The sequence below is a fragment of the Aquila chrysaetos genome, chromosome 2 (genome assembly GCF_900496995.4).
Source record: "Aquila chrysaetos chrysaetos chromosome 2, bAquChr1.4, whole genome shotgun sequence".
NCBI classification, from domain to species: Eukaryota; Metazoa; Chordata; class Aves; order Accipitriformes; family Accipitridae; genus Aquila; species Aquila chrysaetos.
In genome coordinates, this window is record NC_044005.1 from 44,100,033 (window position 1) to 44,123,719 (window position 23,687).

Consider the following 23,687-nt stretch of genomic DNA (forward strand, 5'->3'; position numbering starts at 1 on the left):
CACTTTTTGCCCAACTGCTTGCGTTCTGACACGCTTCAGATGCAAACGCGAGCGTGCCCAAGGAGGCGACTGCGGTTCCCCCCTGCCCTGGGGGGGCTGTGGCGTCTGCTTGTCCCCCACCCGCTCCCAGCCTCGTAGGAACTGGGCAGACCGGGAGATGTTGCTCTTTGCCTGTCGATGCATCCACGCCAGTTTAGTCACTTAAGTCTTCCAGTTGAAGCTCACCCCTAGGTCACTTTTATTGCACTTTTATTTACAGAAAACACAGAAATAAAGCATTAAATGTGTTGGGCTTTTACCAAACCACCCAAACACTTTTTTTCCCTTTTTTTTTTTTTTCTTTTGTGGGTTTTTGGCACAAAGAAATATCACAGGTGTTACCAAACAACCATGTACGAGCAGCTGACCAACTGCCCAGCCCAATAACAGGACTTAAACAGACAGACATGTCGCACCGAGATCAAAAATGAGGAGGTCGTTCCACGTTCAGCTTCCAGTCTAACCTGCTCATCAGGGGCTAGGGGAGTTATTCTGGAGGGGATGACACAATTCATAAATTAGATTTATATTTACCTCTTACATTGTAAAAGTAAACAGTGCAAAAGTACAGTACCCCAGGTACCCTTCGGTTTGGAAAGCTTGAAGGTTGCTTTATACATTTTGTGTGTTTTGTAAACATTGTTACCCATCCACAGTTCTAGCTCTTGCTTGGAGAGACCCAACTCCTCTTGCGTCCGAAACGTATTGAGGGGCAGCAATCGCTTCCCCTGGACTCAGCTGTTGAGATTCCCGCTCGAGGTTTAGTGCAAATTTTGGAGAGAAAAAGACGAGAGAGAGAAAGAGGTGGGGGGGGGGGGGGGAACAAAACGAAAGAAAACAAAATAAGGCAACAGTTAGAAATAGTCCGTATCAAAACCGGGCCCCCCCGGGGCTGCCTTAGGAGAAGGGCAGGAAGTCTCTCTCCTCCACCAGGCTGATGGAGAGGTTCTTCAGCTCCTCCTCGGAGCCGGCGGTTTTGTAGCCGAGCTGCGCCAGCACCTGCCGGCAGGCGTGCTGGGTGAACGCCACGATCTCGTAGGAGAGCCGGAACCGCCACTTCTCCGCCGTCGCCGCCGAGTTGCGCACCGTCCCGTACTTGTGTTTGGAGGAGGACCTGTCTCCTCGGGTGTTGTTCTGTATCCAGCGCTCAACGTTGCTGTCCATGGGGATGCCCAGGAAATCGTAGATCTCCTCGGTCTTTTTCATGGGGTTCCTGGCCAGGTCTTCGTATCGCACCAGCATGTACTTGCCCTTGAGCCACGGCGGCCGGTTGAGGCCGGTGGACACGGAGTTCCAGAAGTCCTCGCACACCGTGGTGAGCTGGGTCACGTCCAGGTTGTACGGCTTCCTGCCGGTGCCGTCCCAGATCCTCCACAGCCTGTAGGTGTCCCGGAAAGTCTCGCTCCGGGACGCCAGGATCCCCCGGGGGTCCCTCACCAGCTGGATGACCTTCAAGTTCAGCCGCGGGTCCTCCACCAGGGCCCGGAGGTCGCTGACCTCGGGCACCCGCACGGTTTTGATGGCCACGTGCCCGTGCTCTCTGCAGGACTCGGTGGCCAGCGTCAGGTTCAAGGTACCGCACTTCTTCACGCAGTCTCCCTCCTCCAGGTGGAGGTCGACGGCTCCCAGGGACTCGCAGACGGGCGGCGAGCACAGGGCCTTGCTGGCTCCCCTGCGGAAGAGGCGGTCGGTGGTGTGGTTGACGGGCTGGGGTTTGATGTAGTTCTCCAAGAAGTAGAGGTCGCAGTCGTACAGGCTCCTCAGCAGGTCTCGGCTGGCCCCCAGCATGACCCGCCTGTCCGTCGTACTCTTGCTCTGGGTCAGCTTTGGGATCAGGGTGTACTGGACGTGGTAGAGGGGCTCAAATAAATAGAAGACATCGAAGTGCTGGTTAAACAGCTGCCCAACAAACGAGGAGCCGCTGCGGGTGGTAGCGAGGATGAGGACGTGCGTCTTCCTGGAGAGGTTGTACAAGAAAGTGGGGCTCTCGTCGCACAGCCTGTCGGCCGCATCGGTGTCCTGGCTCAGGCTGCAGTTCACGGGGTTGGGGATGGGGCAGCTGTGGAAGGACTTGGCGGTGAAGGTCCGGATTGCTGTGTACTGGATCGCAATGGATGCCAAGGCTAGTAGGAGGACAGCCTTCCAGGAACATTGCATGGCTGGTCACCTTCATGGAGCTTCTTCACAGGTCGTCTTGGTGTCTGCAACCCAACAGAGAAGTCACGGGTTGAGCAAGGACTGCCAAGGAGGACCCAAGCATCCTGCTGCTGGGGGTACCGATAAACACCCTCGCGATGCACGTGCATCGGCCATAACCACGTGGACCCAGTCGCCCACTGCAGAGCCCCGTTTCAGAGGAAAGAAAGACCAGGCAGAGGCTGGCAAGCCTGGAGGGACGCTTCCAGCCAGGACTTCAGCCCCAGGGACTGCTTCCTTCCAGGCTGGGGGACAAATCCTGTGCCCCACGGCTCGCCCCATGCCCTGCGGCCCAGGCAGGGGCATGTTAGAGCCTGGTGGCCGCACCGTCTATGTGCCTCTCTATCCAGCCGCTGCGAACCCTCCTCCCCAGCTGCCTCGTGAGTCACTTGTCAACCCATCGGCCAGCGCCTTTGACACCCGGTGCAGGAGCCGTGGCAGGGAGAGGGCAGGGGATGGTGCCAAGCACGACCCGGAGAGGCTTGTCTCCATCCTTTCTGTCTAGCTGGCAGGAGGAGGGATGGCCCGTCCAGGCCAACAACCTGCCGCTTGGGAGAGGGGCGATGGCTCTCCTGGAGCTGCAAACCTCTTTGCTTAGAGGTCCACCAGCCAGGCCAGCTCAGGCTGTCAGCCTCTGGGGACAAGCAGCAGCCGCCAGAGCTGTGTCCTAGCTGCCAGCTCCCAGCACTGAGCTCACGGTGCTGGCCGGATCCTGCTCAGCTCTGGGATTCGGGCCCCCCTCCTGTTCTGAGCACCAGAGGGGGGAAAGCAATACTACAAAGGAGGAAGCACGAGAAACTGCATCCCCTCCATCCTCTATCAGCAACAGTGCAGCGGCAGGAGCCCTTGGCACCAGAGATGGGGATGGGGAAGAGCGGGGCTGTAGTTGCACGGGCCGACTTCAGTGGTGCTAACCCCTGCCTTGGCGCTGCCCGCATGTGGGTGAGGGTAGGGGGGGCTGAGCAGGATGCTTAGATGGGGTGCTGAGGGCCGGCTAGGCGAGGAGCAGCCCTGCCGTGCCTGGGGAGCTGCGGCATTGCTGGGAGAGGGTGTCGCTGCGGTGGTGCTTCAACAGCTCCTCCCTGTTCACTAACCAAATAAATAACATTCACAGACTGCCCTGCTGTTCTCCAAAGCACGGGGCTTCACAGCCATGTGCTATCCCTCCCCAAGGCCAGCAGGGCTGGGGGACAAGAGATAGCAGACTCATCCCAGAAACCCCAAACAAACCAAAACCCCTGTGCAGGGCAGACACCCCAGTGTTAGCAATGGCTTCGAAGCTCCCCTACACCCGCTTCCCCTTGCCCGTTTTCCTTCCGTGTCCCTCCCCTCAGTGTGGTATATTCACCTGTGCACGTGCCTCTGCAGCCGCCTGCCCACCCTCCTCAGGCGAACGAAGGGGACAGACCCAAACACCTCCGCTCTCACCCTGCAGAGCCATATTCCTTCCCGCGGCGTCCGTTGCCGCCATCGCTTCCTCTCCCCCGCTCCGCTCGTGCTCTCTGCGCGTCCCCACGGAGAGCACCAAGCCAGCCCCAAGCTGGTAGTGAGCTCCTGGTCCCCTGCTTGGCCCCAGCACACTGGGCGCCGCAGGCGGGACCGTCAGAGCCACCGCTGTCGCTGCTCGGCAGAGGTCTCCGAGGGAGACCCATGGGCCAGCGACGGATTTCAGCGCACGAGGCCCGTTCAAGCTCAGAGCACGCTGAAATCCCCAATGGGCTTGGGATGGTGCGATGCTCCTGGTATGCATTCCCTGCAGAGCCCACGGCAGCTGGCATGGCGTGTTATTCCCACCTCAACGTGTCCCGCTCCCCGGAGAGACCCTGTCACCCAGCAAGTAACACCAGGAGGGCTGCTCAGACCTGTAGGTGAGTCAAAAACTTCCTTCCTCTTCCTTTTTTTTTTTTTTTTTTAGTTATTATTTTTATTATTTACCAGTTGCCCCAGCTGCTCGGTGCAGGCAGGAGGCTGCAGGAGCTACCAGCTCCAGAGACCTCTTGCTGGGAGCAGGGGTTTAGAGCAGGACCCCAGCACGGGTGCTGGGGCACGGCTGCTGCAGGCGACCCCCTGCCCGCCATCACCACGTCTGCGCACTAAGAGCCGTACTTTAGACCTGTAACGATGCTTTGAAAAAGGGTTGCTTTCTCCTGGGCCACTGCCTGCCAGGGATGTGGCATGTGGCCTAGGGACCGAAGTCACAGATGCTTGGCTATCGCTGCTCCTAGTTTGGGGTTACCCACCCTGCAGAGGTGAGATGTGGCCCCAGTGTCCACATGAAATATTCTATCTCTTGGACAGTGTTTTTCCAGGTCTGCTAAGTCAGGGCAGGACAGGAGGGTCCCTGCTGGCATCGCCTGGCCCAGGTGACTCCTGTATGCTACCTAGGTGGAAGCTGCAGTGGGAACGCTTTCCTGCTCTCTAGTGATGGCCAGCCACACTGCACCCTTCGCGCACACCCTCAACTTCTACTCCTCGCTGCGCTGCTGATGGATGCTGGAGCAGACGTGACCGGGATTGTCCCGGGACGTGGCAGAAACCCGATGCCGGCTCCCCCGCAAAAGGCAACCAGAGCCCAGGTGCCTCCTTGGTCCCAATTCCTGCTGGATCGCTGGCTGCGAACATTTCAAGTCCTCCATCCACCCAGACCCGCTCCCTTTTGCAATGCGCCGAGCTGCGGAGGGGAAGAAACGGGGCGTTGATTCACCTCCTTGGCAGCGCAGGTGCGAAACTACAGCCCAGCTTCAGCCTCGGCTCCCTTTGCGTGTGTCCTGCCCGTCTGCGGAGCCGCAGCCAGGGAGACGCATTTTTGGGGAGAAGTCTTCCCTCCCTGATGGCTCATCTTTGGCTTTTAAAGCCAGCCAGAGCCTCCTCTCAGCCCCCCGCCGGCTCTCCCACCTCGTCCCACCGCTGCCTGTCCCCGAGAGCTGTGGTTCCAGCTCAGCCCAGCCCTGGGCTCCAGAGGCAGCGGCGACCGGCAGCGGGATGCTCCCGGGGAGCCAACGCGCTGCGGGAGGATGGCTCCTACGGCAGGATAGCCGCTTGCTCTCCCATCCCTGCCCTGAGGGACCTTCTTAAATTGGCCTGTTCCTCTTCAGGCACCCATACTGGGGCCAGCGGTCTAGCCCAGCAGCAGGAGCGAGGGCCATGCCCAGATGGGGCTGTGAGAGTCCGGTGTGAGGCATGTGCTGTTTTGGCTACTCAGCCCTAGACTGTGGCATGCTGTGACCATGGGAGTCATCTGAAACGCTGGCCTCACAGATGTTTCCGTGCTGTAAAGTGTTCCCAGCTGAAATCTCCCTCTGCTCTGTCTCCAGCTCAGCTCCACCAAAGACGATGAGCAAATGCAGCCCAAGGGCGGGAGCTGAGTCCAGTAGGTCCCTCCAGGCAGCTGGGGCTACAAGGTGGAGAGCTGGGGTGGGGGTAAGTCACCTGTACCTACCAGCCCCCCCCGCCCCCAGCACTGCTGGCACCGCAACGGGCCAGTGAGAAGGCGCGCGGGCTCTTTTTACGCTGTGCCGGGGTCACCGCTGCCCCTTCCCCGACCCTAACCCCCCTCTGGTCACGGCATGCCGGGCTGCGCTCCGCTGCCTTGCCCACATCTCTGTCCGGCTGCCTGCAGTCGCATCGGGAGCAGGCTGTCCGCGAGGGATGCAGCACTGCAACCGGCTCCCAGCGCTGCAGGAGGCCGGCCGGTGCCTGGCGTGGGGACAGGAGCATCATCTGCGGGGAGAAGAAGGTGCCGAGCCTTTCCTCTCCCCTGCCCTGCTTCCCTCTCCCAGAAGAAGGGAGAGGACGGGCACAGGCAGTGCAGCATCCCCCCCACCCCGCACACCCGCAAATGGCAGCGGGTGCATAATCACCTGCCTTCCTCCTCCTCCTCCTCCTCCTCCCCTGACTCCCAGCACCGCTGCGGGGAGGACGAGCAGGCGAGAAGCCAACAAGACAGCCCAGGAGCGCTGGGGAGATGGGAGGCGATGAATTAAGCTGAATGGCATCCGTGAGTCACCGGCGCGGAGAGAGCGCCGAGCGCGGCCGGCCAGCCAGAGCGCAGCGGAGGCCCGGGAGGGAGATGCTGAGCGGCGGACTCCTGTTTTGGGGATGGTCTTTCCAGGTTTGATGGGAATGACCTGCTTTTAGAGCCGTGCAGCAGGACCGCGGCGCCGGAGGCTGCGCTGGCAGCTGAGCTCAGGCGCTGCCAGGCAGGCTGGACTCGGCGGGGCTGCTGCAGGGATCGGCGCGACTCACGCTTCTTCTCCCCTCCAAAAGCAGCCAGGTGTCACGCAGGGCACTGCCCCGTGGCACTCTCATCCTCGTGGGGGGCTCCCACGGCATCCCCAGGCGCACGGCTGCCCTGCCTCCTGCCCCAAGCCTTCCTTGCGGGTTCCCTTGCTGCTCCCCGGAGGCGGCCGTGTTCGGGCACCTCGGGGGTGACGGCAGCTTTAGGCAGGAGACCTTGCAGCAACCGACACTGTCATTGCCGTTTCCAAGGCTCTTTCGCAGGGCAGTCAAAAAAACCTGCTCTTTTCGGCTGCCTTCCAGGCTGTCCCCCTCTCTCGCCAGCTCCCCAAGAAGTTGTGCCCTCAGCCTGGCCGGGCTCATCCTGGGCTCCCTCGCCACTGCCAGGGGAGTCCCTCCGGACTTCCCCGTGGCAGGGAGGAAGGGAAAAGGGAGTGGAAGAAGGCGCGAGGGTCTGTGCAACGTGGGTGCCTGCTCCAGCCCTGGCACAAGCCCCGGCGCCAGGGCGATGCGCTGGAGGAGTGCCCGCACCCCACGAGCCCTTCCCCGGGGCCTCCCCGGTGCCCGTCCAGCTACCGGCACCCTCAACCCCCAAAACTGATTCCCGCCAGCCAGGCTGTTTCCATGGAAACGGCAGAGTGACTCAGGACTTTGGGACCAGCTGGAAAACACAACTGTGAGCAGCGAACGCCTGAGAGGTGCCAGGGTCTCGGTGCCAGGAAGGCGGGTGGATGAGCGTAGGGACCGGGCAGGGCTGGCTGCCTGCCCGCTTGGGCACACTCGTGCGGGCGCAGAGGGGCACGGGGGCACACCCCACGCGAGGCAAAGCCCACGCCGGGGAGTCGTAAGGCAAAAACCCCTCTCCTGACACAAGTGCGACTGCAGCACTCGGAAGGCATCGCTGCAGCGCGCTCGCTGGGGGGACGCATCCCAAAACGTGCCTCATCGCAGACAACCCCTCATCCCTCCCGGGAGGGAGACCCACGCGTGCAGAGTCACCCACGGAGTTTGCAGCACCGACTTCAGCGGCCGCTCAGCCCCGCACCCCTGCCTGGCAAGCAACACCCCACGGTCCCGCTACCCCACGCCAGCCCCACCGCCCAGGCATAGAAATCAAGTCGCAGGGCTGCAAAATGACTCTCGGCCGCGGACCCGCCGGCACGGGCCCTGCCACTTCCCAGCATCCTCTCAGTGAGCAAGAGTTTATCTTGTAAAACATGTTGTGGCCACTGAGGCAGGGAAGACGGGCTCCTGACGGGGTTTAACGACGAGCATCCCACTCGGTCGCAGTGGCTTAGTCATGCTGGCGGCTCTGCGAAGCCGGGCAGACACAGAGCACACGCCTGTGGCCCACCCACCCACCGCTCCCCAGCAGAAAGGGGGACCGCAGCCCGCCTTTCCCCTCACCACAGGCGCTACCTGATTTTGGGTAGCGTGAGCAGGGCTGGTCTCCGTCCCCAAGCCCCCCACCCGCTCCGGCAAGGCCCACCGACGTGCGATCCTGACGGGGTGGCAGCGAGCCTTCAGCCTCGCCTCCTCTTCAGCCATCCAGCACTAGAGCTTCCCTACGGTCACAGCTTCGAACGCCCGCTGGGGACTCACGCCTGCCACCTTCCTCGGGTGAGCACCGCACCGTGCGCCGCGCGGCGGGGCTGCTTCGCGCCCGTAAGACCCACACTCGCTCTGCTCTCGTGTGCGTCACCTCCGAGGGCACGTTTCTAGAGGATGAGGCAGGGGACCCCAGTGCTCAGAGCCACTCCTGGCACGTCCCCCGCTCCCCCGCCTCTGCCCGTCCCCTCTGCGTTTCAGAGGGACCGAGAGATCCTTTGCCGCCAGAAGATTGCTGCCCACTTTGACCAGCACTTAAATCATCACAGAGCTTTCGACGGGGATTTCGGTTTTTCCCTACTAGCGCTCAGCATACACATTTTGAGTTAATTAATCACTATCAAGTAATGCCAACCCCAGCCAGTCCCAGAGTTTTCTTATCGCAACATCCACCTGTGCCTGATTATCCCTCATCTGCTGAACTGCATCTGTCTCCTCCCGAGGATGCGAACGCCTGGGTAAACCCGGTAGGATTTTTTTGTGCTCTCCACCTTCCCCGGAGCCATCCGCCCGCCTGTTTGTTCACGCTCACTCCCTCCCGGAGCGCTCCCCTGGCAGGAGCTGGAAGGCTCTTTTGGGATGAACGCGCTCATTCACCACCCCGAAACACTCCCTTTGCAACGTACCCAGCCCACGGCCGCGTCGAAAGCCCCAACCTTGAACCACGCAGCTTTCCCGTAGGACCGCTCCATGCCATGGCGGGCTTCAACCCCGCTACGCGAGGTCTCCTCGCCAGCCCGCGTCCTCCCGGCAGGTTTATCAGACCACTTTAAAGGTCTGACAGCGAACGCCGGGGCATTTGCTCCGCCCGGGCTGGCGCGGCTCACGCCACCGGGCAAAGCATCTGGCCTGCCCTGTGCCACCGGGGACTTACTCACTTGTTCCAGGCGGCAGCTCCTCACCCGACAACAGCCCAAGTTTCACCGCGGCTCCTTCCCCCCCCCCCCCCCTCCGCGGGTCTCGGGGGCCGGGGATGCTCCCCCCCCCCCCCGCCCCGGCTCCTTCCTCTCCCCGCTAACGCAGCCCCGGCCGGGCGCTCGCAGCCCGGGACGGAGTCCCGCCGTGGACCAGCGGGGCAAAGTCCCTCCCGCCGCTGCGGGTGATGTCTCGCCGCCCTGGAAAGTTGGTGGCGCGGAAAGGGTTACGGCAGAGCCCCCGGTTACCCCCGCCGATCCGTGCCTCCCCCCCCCCCCCCCAAGCACCCCTTACCTGGCGGAGCGCCGCGGCGGGTCCCCCCCCCGCATCCCCAGCGGGATCCCCGCCGCTCTTCCTGGGGCAGGGGGGACGCCGGGCCCGGCCCGGCCCTGCCCGACCCTACCCGGTGGATGGGGGGGGGGAGCGGCTGGCGGCTGGAGCTCAGCGGGCCGCGCCGGGGGGGCTCATCCCTGCCGGCGGCCGCGCGTTGCCTGCCCTGCCCGCCCTGCCCACGCGGGCAGCCGCCGCGCGGGGCCGCCTCTCCTCTCCACGCCCCTCCGCGCCGGCGGCGAAGGGAGGGAGGACGGGGCGGGCAGGGGAGGGGGCTGCACCCGCTTTCCCCTCCCTCCTCCGGACCTCCCTGCGCAGGCAGAGCCTCCGCGCTGCCCCCGCCCCGCGCTGCCCGCTCCGCTCCGCTCCGCGCTTGCCCGCCGAGCCGCTGGGCTCCCCGGCTTTGCCGAGAAGGAAACTCTCCGCTTCCTTCTTCTTCTTTTTTTTTTTTTTTTTTTGTTTTTTTATTTCCCCTCCCCAAGGCGGCCCGGAGGGAGAGGGTAGAGCCGCTGTTGTCGCGGGGGAGGCCCCGGTGGGGCTTCCCCCCCCTCCCGGGAGACGTGTGTGTCCATCCGTGCTCCGTGTCCCGTCCGTCCCCCGCCCCACGCCGGGTGTTGGCAGGGGGACACACGGGGATGCCCGGGGAGCGGGTCAGGCCACCCCTCAGACGAGGGCTGGGTGCGGGGCAGAGGGTGCCCAGTGCTGGGGCGCAAGCAGCCTCCCTCTGGGCCCCGCCGGGTTTGGGAGCGATGGCGGTGTGCTTTTTATTCTTCGCTCGTTTTCCCGTGGCCTTTGCTCATCGACAAAAATATTGTCATGGGGACTAGTTCTCCACCGCCAGGAATCCTCCCTGCCCTGCCACGGCCAAGGACCAAAACCATCCTAGGCGGTGCCGGTGCCACAATACCGATGAGGTGAGGCGGGAGGGTGCCATCCTGACCGCTTGGGAAGGTGCTATGGGGCAGAGGAAAGGGAACACGGGAGAGTGACAGGGCTGTTGAGGCGGCTGCGGTCTGATGGCCACGTTCCTCCCAGTTTCTGCTTCTGTTCAACCCCTCGAAACGGGTCGGACATTTACTTTTGGCAACTTTGAGCGTTTCCCTTTTGTCAGGCGCTTGCCAACTAAGCTGCGTTTTCAGCACTTTAACTGCACCTCCGCTGAAATGGCAGCTGCCAACGAGAGCCGGCTTATGATTCTGGAGACGCTACAATGGATATTCATTTCTTATATCCCTGGTTTATTTTGTGCATGTTTGTTGCTGCCTGGGCATTATAAGAAATTACAGCAGCTTTCTTCTTACGTTCACGTGAGCAACACCCAGCTCCTGACAACCCCCCGAGCTCTGCAAGAAGCTGCCTCCCCAGCTCGGGGATTCCCAAATCTTCACCTCTGACTCTAGGATTCGCAAAGTGTAACTGTGGGGATCATGGTACCAGCACGTTCATCAGCATCTCGGAACAACTTCGCCCGGCAGCGAGCGGGCTATGAGAAACAGCAGAGCCCGGGTCCCTGCGCTGCAATTGTGTAGCGAGAAAAATAAATCCCTGGGAACGCTGGTCTTGCCTCCGCTCTCAGAGGCCTGCCAGGCTGCGACAGTGAGTTCAGGGCTATGAGGTTGCCTTTAAATCTCAGGAAGCACAACAGCAGAGTCGTCACTTCTGAGGTTTAGCATTTTGGACTTGCATTTGCTGTTTTAGGCGTACCCAGCTCTTGTGTGCCCCAAAATACCGGTATTTCTCAAGTCTTTTACAATATCCTGACAGCCCTAGCCCCCTTAATCTAATTTTAGAAAACTTTGTAGGGATTTTATATTTATAAACAGTTAGTACTTAAATATTATTTCCCTCACCATAGCAACAGCTCCCCATCGTAGCATTCGTTATACGGTGCTATTGCATTGGTGTATCCCTGTTTTGAGTGAGAAAGCCCTGAAGCCACTCTCTCGTGCCCGTTTTCCTACACCTTGCAAAGGACTGAGGCTCCCGCCTGTCCTGACTCTCTTCCCGGAGCTGGGGGAGAGCCGTACCACCAGCTGCTGCTGGAAACACGCCGGTGGCCCTGGGGTTTCCATCACTGGTGTCGCTCAGGTGATGCGCCGGCTCAGGCCATCCCCTTCCACGGACACAAGCTGCTGATTCATCTGCCGTGGCGTAGCCGACCTCGTACCTACGGACCTGTAGTACCTCCGCGACAGCCCTGAGTGCCATCCCCACGCGGCACACGGGCCTTCGGCAGCTCCGGGTACCCGTGACGGGCACCTGACGTACGCTTGCACTTGCTCAGCACCGCCGGTGAGCGGTGGGGAGGAGCTGGGAGCGGGCGTCCAGCTGGCCCGCGGCCACGGCTGCGCTCCGCTCTCACCGGGGGCCAAGGCGCTAGAAGTGCAGGAATGGCAGGATTTCAAGGAGTTTGGCCAAGCGGGGCATAAACCGGGCCAGGGACCGCTGCCAGGAGGAAATCAAGGGGCTCACGGTAAGAATACGAGAGCAGACGGGCACCTGCATGCTTCCCAGTCTTTCCAAAGAGGAAGGATTTGCTCCTCTCTTAGACACCAGCCCAGAAACAGTCTGGCCACTGAGACACCTCCAAAGTCCATCTGCAAAGATCCAGGGTGCCCCACAACTTGGAGCGATCCCGGAGCTACGTGGGCACGTACCTCCTGGTGCTGGGGGTTGCCCCCCACCGCCTGCGGGACTGGCACGGGTGCCTGGAGAACTTTAAAACACCAGCGACGCGCCTTGAGCGTCTACGCAACACCTGGGCTTCAAATGGCGATTTGAACCCGGGGCAGTCAAGGTAACGGGGCTGTAGAGGCTGTCTCGTAGGAAGGAAAGAAATTTGAGAGCGCGATGCAAAAAATAAGGAAGAAAAGCAGGGTTGAATGACAAACAGATGCCTTGGATCGTTTCAGCTGGGCATGACCACATTTTTTGATGCTCCCTGGTATTTTAAGCATACTCTAGAGAGATGCCGTTGGTTTGAAAGTTTACATGTTATAGCTCTGTATCTCTGACCGGTGAGTAGTAAAATATTAATTAGGCTCCATGGGGTGTGTTTGTGGTCAGTTTGCCTTTCAGAGGGAAGGACTGCTGGGGCTGTACCTCACCCTCATCAAGAAAATTTGCCTCTGTTTAAAAGGCATCATTTTTCCCCAGCGTGGCTCTAGGCAGGAGAGCAGAGAGGCTGCTGGTAACTGGGAGAGTCAAAAACGCTCACCTTTTAAAATCTTCATCTGCGCCCAAATGCAGTTTGAAAGCATCCAATTGCCACGCTCTCCAGCAACAGATTTCTGCGAAGGCTTTGTGTTTTCTCCTCTTGAGTTACGGTTCAAAAAAATCTGCCTTAACAACATAATCTGCTTGGGAATATATGTAATAAAATACCAACGTGGCTGTTAAGGTGATATGAAGGTTACTGTTCTAATCACTCAAAATGCAGTCGGGAGCAAAGTTACGATTCTCACAGTAATCTGGCCACATTACATCCCCCGTACATCTTGCGAAACGCCATTAACATAAAGAGCGACGTATTCAGGCACATAAATTTAAAGGCAGACTAACAGAAAATACTATTTGCGTGCTTAAGCGCGGCATATTGACAGCCTGCGTCAGATCGTCCTGTAGCCTTTGTAAACCCACCTGCACGCTACGGTTTTTCTGCCGGAGGAGAGGAGGCTCTCCCCGGGCTGCAGTGCCGGTGTGCCGCTCCGGCCGGCTCCCGGCAGCGATGGAGATCCCCCTCCCCGCCTGGCCGAGAGACTTTCCGTGCTGCAAGGAAACGCCGCGCGGGGCCGAGATGATAAAAACTTTGCGGCTGCCCCGCGGGCCAAGTATGCTCAGAGGATCGCGAGGTATGTCGCAGAGAAAGAGCTGCTGTTTCGCTCGGCGGCGGCAGCTTGGCGATGGTAGGGGCATTGCGGCAGGACGGGAGCAGCGGGAGGGCTGTGCCGAAGCGGGGGCTGCCGCCGGCTCTCCCCTGCCCCTGGGTACCTTTGCAGGGTTGTGGGGTGCAAGGCTTCCCTGCGGGGAGTTTCTAAAGGCTGCCGGAGCCCGATGGTGCGCGGAGCTGGCGGGGTTACCGAAATCGTTCCTAAGCCCCGCAGGAGCGCCGGGCGAGATTTTTCACAGAGTGATTTTTTTGATACCTTGATGCTAAGGGACAGAGTCTGGAATATCTGGGGGACGCTTGACTTTCAGAAAGCGTCCTTTCTCATCGGCCTTCACGTAGAAGCTTTAATAAAAGACTTTAGGCTTGCCGTCCTTGTGTAGTTCAGAAGCAGTGATAAACAGCTCATGTTATAATCCCTCCTCTTGAGGAGCTTACAAACGCCGTGTGTGCAGGGCTGGTAATGTAGCCAAGGATGTGTTTATTTACCCCGGCCTTTCACTCCCCCTTTCTTTTTGGTTTTCCTTCCAAAGAGCCACGACAAGTCGGTATAACGCATGAGGCAAAGGAAATGAATGAGGACAAAAGTAACTATCTCCATGCTATGTTGTTACTTCGATATACTTACAGCATCCTGGCTACAGATCAGTTTTAAATTGCTGGGGCAGGGAAGGGAGATTCTCCTCCTCTATACAAAAATAAACACGATCAACTATCCATTTGTAAAATCCCAGATTTTAAGGGCCAAACGGTTGTTGCGACTGTCCGGCCTTGCCCCTGTGGGTGACAGGCTACCGCCTCGTACCCAGTAATTCCTGCATCAGAGCCGTCGGCGGGGCACGGGCACACCTCCCTCCCAGGAGAGATGCCACCACTGCTGTGGGTGAGTTGTTCCAGAGCTTGATGTGCCTGACGGTGGAACGTGCCCCTTATTTCTAGTCTGCAGGCGTCGAGTTTTGGCTTTCAGCCACCGGGTTGCATTATGCCTTTGCCTATTAGATTAAAGAGCTATCTGCTATCTGAACTATTTCTCCTGTGTAGGTATTAATAGATCATGATCAAGGCACCTCTTAACCTTCTCTCTGAGAAGTTAAATAGACTAAACTTCTTTATCTCTCACGATGAAGCGGGGGTTTCTGGGCTTTTCATCATTCTTGCCGGTCTCTCCAGCCTGCCCGATGTCTGTTTGGAAACATGGATCCCATGCGCGGAGAGCATCGTGGGACTGACGGTAGGAGCGGCCGTGCTAACTCATCTCAGCTAAGGATCCTGCCTTGTCTCGGCACACCTACTTAGCCCACCGTGATTCCCACACCCTTGTCACCGGCCTGGGCTGATGGCCCTCTTAGCATCCCGACTTACTCCCAAGAAACCTCCCAAGAAAAGGTCAGACCTTATGAGCTCCTGGGGTCTGCATTACTCCCAGCACAGTAAACAATGTAAATGGGATGCAGTGCAGTTCTCTCCCAGGCTCCCTGCTCAGCTCCCAGCCCCGGTCACCCCTGCCAGACCTGTTTCCATCTCCCTTGAAGTGAGGTCAACAGGAAAATCACCTGCTGATGGAGACCCAAAGCCAGTATCAAAAGCCTGATTGGACTTTCATATATCATTGTATTTTTTGTTTTCTTCTCTAAAAGTGTACACCAGGCTCCGTGGTGTTAAACATGCCCCATAAATCACACTGTATCCAGGTCAACACTTTTACGTGGCCTTTATCTTTCATAGTCCCATTTTCTTGGGAGTTCAAAATACAGTAGTAACTTTAACACTGATTCTGTTATTTTTAATAAAAATCATTCACATACTGTGAATTTACAGAGGGGTTGGGTGGGTATTTACAAAGAGACTCCATGTTGCACTGGAGTGAAAAAGGGGGGGGGGGGTCGTGAAGGTGTCAGTGAAAACCAGAGATTAAAAATCTGGTTGAATAGCAGTTTGTCTTTGGGGCAACCCCCCACCCCACCCCAACCAGTCCTGTGCCGCTGCCTCCCTGCTGGTCCCAGCCAGCCTCCCCAGCTGGCTCAGACAAGTAGAAAAACCCTCAGGAAACTATTTCTCAGGGCTGCTTGGTGGCATCAGGTACGTTGGTTGCTTTGATCCCATAACGAATGACAGGGCCGTCAGAGCCAGCCCTGTGTGCCAACTTCGTGCCATGCCGTGCCAGGGTAAGGTGCTCTGTGCTCATACACTTGTGTGTCTTGAAAACTTCTGTAAGTAAGTAGCTGAAGCCTGGGAGTCATTTAATCATGGTATAAGAGAGCAGGATCTCATAGAAGGGGAAGGTGACTTTACTGTACAAAATCTCTAAGCAAGTTGGTTTTACCCATTCATGCTCTCCTATGTAGAAACACCAAGATGCGTGTCCCCAGGGGATCTTCAGGATGTCTGTGACCCAGAGGACAGGGGATTCTGGTCACTGGGTCCTCCCTGTGATTTCTGCATTCCTCTTGCTGGGCAATGATGAACTAGTTTTTTGGACTGATCTTGTCTGTCTGTTCAGAGTTGTCTTTTGCAACTAGGTTCCTGCTAGGTTAACAGAAAGTAATAGTACTCTGGTGTCTTCTGCTAACGTGGCATCTGTGCTGGGGCTTATCAGACCTGGGCTTGGCGGTGCCTGGCTTGACCAACTGGAAAAGCATCCTTGATTATGAATACAGCCCTTTTTTTAGCCCTTGTTCTGCTGTCCCTCCTGGTGCATACACACATGAGCTTGCATTTGTCCAGCATTCATACCAGTATTAATATTTCCATTAAAGGCCTCTGCAAGGGCTACGAAGGGGAAGAGCCTGCCACCTGCCAGACCTGGATGCCAGGTGTCCTGCTTGTAGGGGTAAATGAGAACCCCTCCCTGCTAACTGCCCAAGGCTGGGATGCTGGGCATAAAGGATTAGGCTCTACTGGACTTTGGAGCAGGTCTGTCCCAGTACCCTGGGGCTTGGGGTCAGATTAGTTTCCCATTTTGGAAAAAGAAGGATGCAAGGTGTTAAAGTTTGTGCGGTGCTGGTTGTTCCTATTGTTACTTGCAACGCTTTGGGGGTTTTTTAAGCTATTTTGAGGTTGGTATGTCCGTGGCCACCACATCTGATAGGGATCCCCTCAGAGCAGAGGCACCTTGGGAGGGACCGGCCAGTCCCCAGGGAAGGTGGGGAGGCTGCTGGGTCCTGTTTGCAGGGCTTGAGACTAGAGAAAAGTTTGGCTGGAGGGCTGTACTTCTGTCCTGAGGTAGTTGCCCCTCTGCCCTAACTCGGGGGTTCACACGTGGTGAGGGGCACGGCTGCTAAAGGGGCGTGAGGGAGCGGGGTGTTCGCATGGGAAGGGGCTGCCTGCCCGGCCACGTGGCGGCAGGAGGCAACGGGACCCCCTGTGCCCCCAGCCCTCACCCGAAGAGGCAAGGGCTGTGGCAGAGGTCCCGGGGCAAGGGCTGGGTGCTCCTAGCATCCCGGAGCCGTGCCTCTGCCGGAGAGTCAGGCATGACCCACGCCACCGGCACGCACAGCGCCCGCTCCGCCTCCCCAGCTCTTTTGATGTGGGTGTTGCGCTTCTGCGGAGCCTCGAATTAGCCCTCATTAAGTCCCTGGGGAAGCTGGAGGCATCAGTGGAGTCGCTCGTTTCACCCTAAACTGCCTGAAGTTCACAAAGCCTCCGTGGGAGCCCGCACGCACCCGGGATGCACGTGAGTTGGTGCCACTCGCATGGCGAGCCCAGAAAGCGCCCCGAGTGTCTGTCTGTCTCTCTAAGGACAGACGGGTCCCCGTCCATCCCCAAGGACACCCTTTCTCCTCCAGCCACTGCTCGGGGGGTGCAGAAAACTGCGTGCTGAAGCCCTGCTGGGTACCAGCCCCGTGCCCCCTTCCCCGAACCACCGTGGCATGCACGAGACGGGGAAGGGCTGCCCCACCGGCAGGCACGCACCCCTCCTTGCCAGCATGCAGGGGAGGGAAAGGGGTGAGCCCGCTCCCCGCCGGGTCTGTGCTGGCAAAGGTGGGCAGCTACCGCTTCACCCTGCCCCGACATCCCCCCGCCAGCCCTTGCCATCGCCCGTGCGGTCGGCAAAAGCCTCCTGGCTCCGGGGCCAGGAGAGAAAAGGTCGTTTGCCATCTGACGGGTTACGCAGCGGGGTCACCACGGAAGTAATTTTTCCTTTTACGCGCCTCTTGGGTGCTGTGGGCCGGGAGGTTTTGCCTCGAGCACGCCGCTGTCCCTTGCAGGTGCCGGCTGCTCTCGGCGGATGTCTTGGGGCCAGCTTCCCCGGGGCAGGCGTCCTTCCTTCCTCTGTTTTGCCTGTTTACTGGCGGCTGCGGGAGCTTAACGTGTGTTTACCGGTGGCTGCAGGAGCGGCTGAGGGCCAGGCAGACCTGGAGTCCCGCCAGCGCTCCTTCCTCAGCCAAGTCGGGTCCCGCTCGGCTCCATCCCGCGCAGGAGGGGAGCAGAGAGCGCGGGGAGCATCCAGCAGCCGCTCCGAGGAGCGTTGGGGTGGCGGCGGCTGCGCTGAGCGGACCTGCGGCATCGTCCCGAGGGGCTGGGGCCGGGTTTTGCGTTGAGGAAGGCAGGTCCGGGGAACCCCAGCGATGCCGTGCTGGGGCGGTGAGGCTGGCGGAGAAGGGGGTTAGAAAGTAAGTGCCGGGGCTGCTCTGGTTTGGGAGCTTCCAGAAGCGCGTGCCAGGTGCCTCGTCCTCCCGCAGCTCCCGGCTGCGGGCGACATGACAAACCAGCCTTTTCATGGGGGGCCCGGGAGGTCGGGGCTGCCAGCGGCCGGGCGCGGGGCAGGCCGGCCTTCGCCGACGGCCGGGAGCGCGGGGGCACCCGCTGCCCTCAATGCCGCCTGTGTCCCTGCCTCCGCCGCTGCCGACAATGAGCCCTTTCAGGGAGCTGGGGCCAGCCGAGCCGCGGCGGCCCTGCCTGCGAGCACAGGCGGTGGGGCTAAGCAGGCTGCAGGCAGCACGTTTGGGGGACCCGGGAGTCGGGGTCCCCTCCTGTAAACCCGGGGACGTCTCCTACCCTGGTGATGCCACTCCGGCGTTGCAGCTCCCTCCGTTCCCCGGGCGTGCGGGTTGCTTGTTATCCATAGGCTTCCCCCATAAGCCAGGCTGGGAAGGAGGGTTGGGGGGGTCAGCGCTTTGGCCGACGTGCCAATAGGGATTCCTGGATGGTCCCATGGGGGCCAGGTGAGAGCTGGGGGGGGGACCGTGCAGCCAAAGAGCCCAGAGCGCCATGGCGCTGGACCAAGGCATGCCGGCTGGGATGCACTGGGGGGTTTGCTGCAGGCTTCTCGCTTGGGTAACTGTGGCTACTGCTGTCAGTATTTGAGCATCAAAATCCCAGATTAACTCTACGATACGGATTCAGCAGGTGCCTTCCAAGGTCAGCCAGCACCCCGAGACCTCCCGCTGCCTCCTGCTCCCCCTGCCCCTGCTCAAGGCTTACCTGTGCTCTTGGCTGCAGCTTTTTAGCCTCCAGCACCGGCTGCTCTGCTGCTCTTATGGCTGTGCTGGAGGGGGGACAGGGGAGCAACTCTTGTCCCCATGGGGCACCTCTTCTGCTGAGCCTGCATGTCAGCGCTGCTTCTCCTCCAGGCATAATGCTGGAGCTGATCCCCAGGCTGCTGACCCAGCACGGGGACAGGAGCAGGCAAGGACGCTGGCTGGGGCAGGGTTGCTGACTGGTCTTCCCCAGAGAGGGGCAAGAAGATGCCCTGGAGCCTCTCGGCAGTGAGCAGGCAGGGTCTCTGGGCCAGGACTGCTGTGCTCTGCACAGGCGCTGCCTGGCTCCTCTGCGAGATGACCCCAGAAAAGGTTCATGGGCTGCAACAGTGAATAGCGGTATAGATTTGTGTTTGCGCACTGTTCTCACTGCACCCAGATAGATTTGTGTTTGTGCACTGTTCTCGCTGCACCCAGCGGCACGTCTCAGGACGGTCTCAGGGCCTGATCCTTCCCTGAGGAGCATGGTTAGATGTCATGTAGCGGAGCTGGAAAGAAGACAGGGTCACGGATGGAGGAGGAGGCATCAGTGCGAGAGGCCAGCTGGGGCACGGGGAGCCTTGCTGGCTCCCCAAACAGGCTGCAGGAGACCTTTGCAGAGAGAAGGGGCTTGAACTCTGCATCAGGACACCATGGGGACTCGATACTGGAAGTTTTATGTCTTGAGCCCTTTTGTAGCCCCACATGTTTCAGGCTCTGACCCTATCCTTGTTCTTCCCCAGTGGCTTCTCCTGCTGTCCCAGGCATCTGTCAAGCTCCTTGCTTGCACCTTCTGATTTGACTTCGGTGGGCCACTTGCTTTTTCCACTTTGTCGTGCCTGTTTTAGAGCTGTAATGATTTCTCTTTTTGTGTGACTTCACAAAAGCCGCTCTTTGCTCCCATGCTGCTTTTTGCCATCCCTTCGCTTCCCTTTGAAAACTCTCGCCCCACTAACCCTTCCAAGCAAGAAGACACCTCAGACCCCTGAGTATGGGTAGATGAAAGGCCTGGATGTAGTCCCCGGTGTAAACTATGGCAACTCTGGGTCTGCTGTAGTTCAAACAGCCTCCTCTGAGCTAGCTGTGCCCCATCTACGATCCACCCTGTTCACAATACAGCTGGTCCAGAACTGGTAGCAATTTGGTGGGAGCCGAGGGGGAATATTTTGCGTTTGATGAAACTGCCCTTTCCCAAGGAGTACATTGGATACCATCTCATTTCACTATGGCTTTCACCTGCCCACATGCTGCTCCGGGACCCGTAGACCCCTCCTGCGACCTCCTGGGGATGGAATCGGAGACCACCATGGTGCCTGCAGAGTCAGGGTTTCTGCTGACGTCCTGTAGCCTTTGGGGAGGCAGAGGAGTTCTAGGAGGGATTTCAGGCACTCACTGGGGATGAACTGCAGCCACCACCTTTGCCAGACGAAGAGGTGGAACTGGGAAGCCGCCCCGCTCTGCGAAGGACCGTGGCTTTGGCTCCCAAGGGAAAGGACAGGACCAGGCATCTGGCTGGAGATGCCAGTACCGTGGGAGAGCGCGTGGATTGCCTGGTGCCCGCTGGAAATGCATCCACTCTTCCTCCTCCTTGCAGGCAGAAGACCCCTGAAGCCTTGGCTCGTTGCCTTTCCCCCCCAAGCTGGGACAGCCAGAGCTGCCTGACGGTGGGTTTCCATCCGACATGCACAGTCGCCATCTGCTCTGGAGCAATGCCACCTCTCCCTGCTGCCCCCGCCACCCTCCCCTCCCCTCTCCTGCCCTGCGCCACCTGCTCCAGCTGCCCTCCGAGCAGAAGCCGACAAGCCAGGCGCGTTAAAAACTTAATGCAAAACTAATTTGTCAGCCACAAACAAGTGGCAAAGGCTTTAGTGCGTTTTTCTCCTCGTTTTATTCGACTCCCCCGGCGGAGGATGCGTCGCCTCCCATCTCTGCCGAGCGAGCGCTGACTCGTCGGCACCGCGGTCGGAGCGTGGCGGTGGTGGGGCGAGAGGGGCTCGAAGGGGGAGGCAGTAAGGGGGAAGGTTGGGGGGGGGGTCTGTGAAGGAGGGAGACCCTGCGCACGCCCCGTGAGCGGGCTAAGGCATGGAGGAGGAAGGCTGGCACGAGCGGCCGCTGCTGGCTGTGAGAGGAGACCTTCGAAGAAGATGTTGGCGCCGACCTGCGCCCGGGCAGAGTTTAGTCCCTTGCAGCTTGGGAAAGGTCTGGGGCCGCCCCTAAAGTGTGTGGGGGGAGCAGGGGGTTAGGGTCACAGGAAAACAGGCTGGAAGAGGGACCTCGGGAGGTCTCAGTCCCAACCTCCTGCTCAAAGCAGGGTCAGCTGTGGGGTCAGACCGGATTGCTCAAGGCTTTATCCAGTCCGGTCTTGCAAAACTCCAAGGATGGAGCATGCCGTGACATCTATGGGTTTTTTCTCCTCAAATAGTGCCACCAGGCCCAGTTCCCAGGACTGTGAACTGTGTGGGGAAACTGGGCCTCCACCTGCCAGGGGAAGGGTAGGGTGAGGCATAGGAAGGGCCAACTCCTGGTTGGCCTGGTGGCCACGCTTCATGTCTTGCTCTGGAGCAGGCGTAGAAAGATGGTGGGTCCCTACAACTGCAGGTTGAAACTGAGAGCAGGATTTGAGGTTGGACATGTCCTTGGCATGGCCGAGGCAATTGATGGGCAATCTGTGCCTCTGGAGAGCCCCACCAGTGTCCTGGAGCACCGCATCCAGCCTAAGGTGGCTGTTCAGCAGAGGCTCAAACAGACTGGGGCAGTCTGTAGAAAAACAGGAAAATAGGCTGGAAAGCTTGTGTGTGAAGAGAGACTAAAAGAGCCTCATGTGTGGCTTGGCTAGACGGAGACAGGGTAGCAGGGTGCAAATACCCAGGGGAGGAGGGAGAAAAGGGATGAAGCTAGAGAGAAAGGGGTGAAAGTGGGTGGGAAGCTCCCTGGTCATCCCAGGTCCGAAGGCGCAGAATGGTCCCTGGAAAGAAAGTGGAAAGCTTTCACGTCAGCCTGGACAAAACTCCTGGGAGAATCAAGCGCCAGCAAGCTGCCAGGGAGCTGCGTGCCGCAGGGGATGCACGTGGCGTGGCCTCTGCTCAGGCTGCCGCGGGCAGAGCGGCAGCGAGGACCGGGTGACATCTCTGGAGGACTTCGCTCTTCACGTGACGCCGGTGACTCACCGGCACCTCGGAGCTCAGTGGCAGCCAGGACACTGGGCGGTGGGAGCTGAGAGGTCTGTCCCCAGGAGGGAGCTGCTCGGAGGGGACGTGGGTGAGCCGGTCCCTTGGGATGCACCACGAGGGTGGCAGAGCTCCGCTCCTGGCTCCGCTCAACCCTGGCGAGCAGGCGATGGCCTTCTGCACTGACGGACGGTGTCAGCTCACCCCAAAAAGCATCATCTGAGAGCCAAGACTGTTCATCCTTTTCTGCTCTTCTAAAACAGCAGGACCCACAAACAGGAGCCTGCAGGGCCTGATGGCCACTTAGTCCTTTGGTCAGCGGGTGCTTCTCCAAAAATATTGCTTTAGGGTCCTTTAAAGCTCTAGGTCAGCATTGGCATCTGAATAGCTGCTGATACCTACGCAGTCAACATGTAGATGCACATTTAATATCAGCATGCACACAGAAGTGCAGCAATTCAATACAAACTAAACACTGGTGCATTATACTAAATGCATATTAAACCAAAGTGCTTCTTATTCCTGCATAGCTATGTACTGAGTGTGCGGTGAGGTATTTAAATTTGTAGCACCTATTACTACCAACTCACCTTAAACCATGTATTTATCAGAATTGGTTTTTTTGACGTTATGTAATATACCACGAGAAGCTATGAATCTTCTTAGCCTTCCAAAATCTTTTTTTCCCCTAGTTAATATGTCTGCGATACCGGGTCAGTGTGGGTCAGATCTTTAGGGGCTCTGAAATAGCAATGCCACCTCTTTCCCCACAGGCACATCCCTGCCATGGCGCTGGCACAGGAGGTGTTACGGTGGCAATCTCAGCGGTGGAAGTATTGGGATTTCCCTGCTGTCATTTTTATGCTGGATCAGTCAGAGCAAATGCTGTTGTAAGTATCTCTTTACTCTACTTGTGGCAGAACAGCACGTGTTTGCCCACCTCTCCCCCCAGCGCACGCGTCCACCGACACGGGGGGCAATGGGGGCTAGAGCTGCTCTGGGGGATCTGGGAAGGAGGGACTGGTGAGTGGGGCTGTGGGCACGGGGGGGCTCGGGAGGGCAGCCCCAGCGCTGACCTCGCTGCAGGAGGGCTGTACAGCAAAACCATGCCCTGCCCAGCTGCCGGGCAGGGTTTGCAGGGGAGCGGCACTGGGATTGCAGGCAGGGCCAAGCCCTGGTCCCCCTGGGGCTGCAGGGATGCTGCAGGCGAAAGCCCCTTCCTCAAGGAGTGAAAACAGTTGAAGAGTGGGAGAGAACCTCAAAAGAAGAGGCATCTGGGAAAAATCCCAGAGTAAGGAATAAGCTCCAGCCTCAGAAACTTTACAGTCTCAGGCAAAAGCATTCAAGCACTGGCCAAAAACCAGCCCCATCCTCTCTCTGTGGCCCCGTGCTGGGCTGCTGGGCACTCCCAGCCTCGCCGCTGCCCTCGGGCAACGACAGGGCACCGCGCTCCCTCCGGGCAGTTTATAACCCATACTGCAGCCCTGGGGATGCTGGCCAGGACATGGCAATAAGGATGGATTTAGCTGCCTGTGGTCCAGCGTGGTGGTATTCAGGCTGTCCCGTCTGCCACAACTTCCATCCCCAAGGACCGCAGGTGGTGCCCACGATGCCGGGCAGCTCTGCGGACCTTGTCGGTCTTCGGAGAGTTTGAATCAGCAAAGCTCCAGCCCCACAGCACAGTCATGCAGAGCCAAGGTGCGAGCGTGTCTGAGATTCAGCAAAGTAGCTGCTTTGTCCCAGCTGCCTTCCTCGACCGCTGTCTGGAAAAGTGAAGGATAATGTGCTCAGGCAGTCGGTGATGGATGGCAGGGCGAGTCCTGAGATGAGGAGATGGATGGTACCGCTTGC

At 59.1% G+C, this 23,687-nt stretch overlaps 1 protein-coding gene and 1 long non-coding RNA gene across 5 annotated transcripts in view; one reads left to right on the forward strand and one right to left on the reverse strand.

The window, feature by feature from the left end:
• Positions 1-214: 214 nt before the first annotated feature.
• Positions 215-9,485, reverse strand: CHST1 (carbohydrate sulfotransferase 1). Of its 2 annotated transcripts, none has more exons than XM_030006908.1 (2): positions 9,289-9,485; positions 215-2,240 (listed from the first exon to the last, which is right to left on the reverse strand). In XM_030006908.1, the coding sequence occupies exon 2, from the start codon at positions 2,194-2,196 to the stop codon at positions 937-939; it is 1,260 nt and encodes a 419-aa protein (XP_029862768.1). In that variant the 5' UTR covers positions 2,197-2,240; positions 9,289-9,485; the 3' UTR covers positions 215-936. The 2 variants fall into 2 exon arrangements, with proteins under 2 accessions (XP_029862768.1, XP_029862777.1); XM_030006917.2 differs by lacking the exon at positions 9,289-9,485 and adding an exon at positions 7,891-8,814.
• Positions 9,486-10,020: 535 nt separating this feature from the next.
• The window catches only part of LOC115333516, a 34,268-nt gene continuing 20,601 nt past the window's right edge, over positions 10,021-23,687 (forward strand). For 2 of the 3 annotated variants that reach the window (XR_003920825.1, XR_003920827.1), the window contains exons 1-2: positions 10,021-13,175; positions 22,610-22,726. This is a non-coding gene — a long non-coding RNA (uncharacterized LOC115333516). The remainder of the gene's footprint in view (positions 13,176-22,609; positions 22,727-23,687) is intronic. The other variant, XR_003920826.1, reaches the window with a different exon arrangement.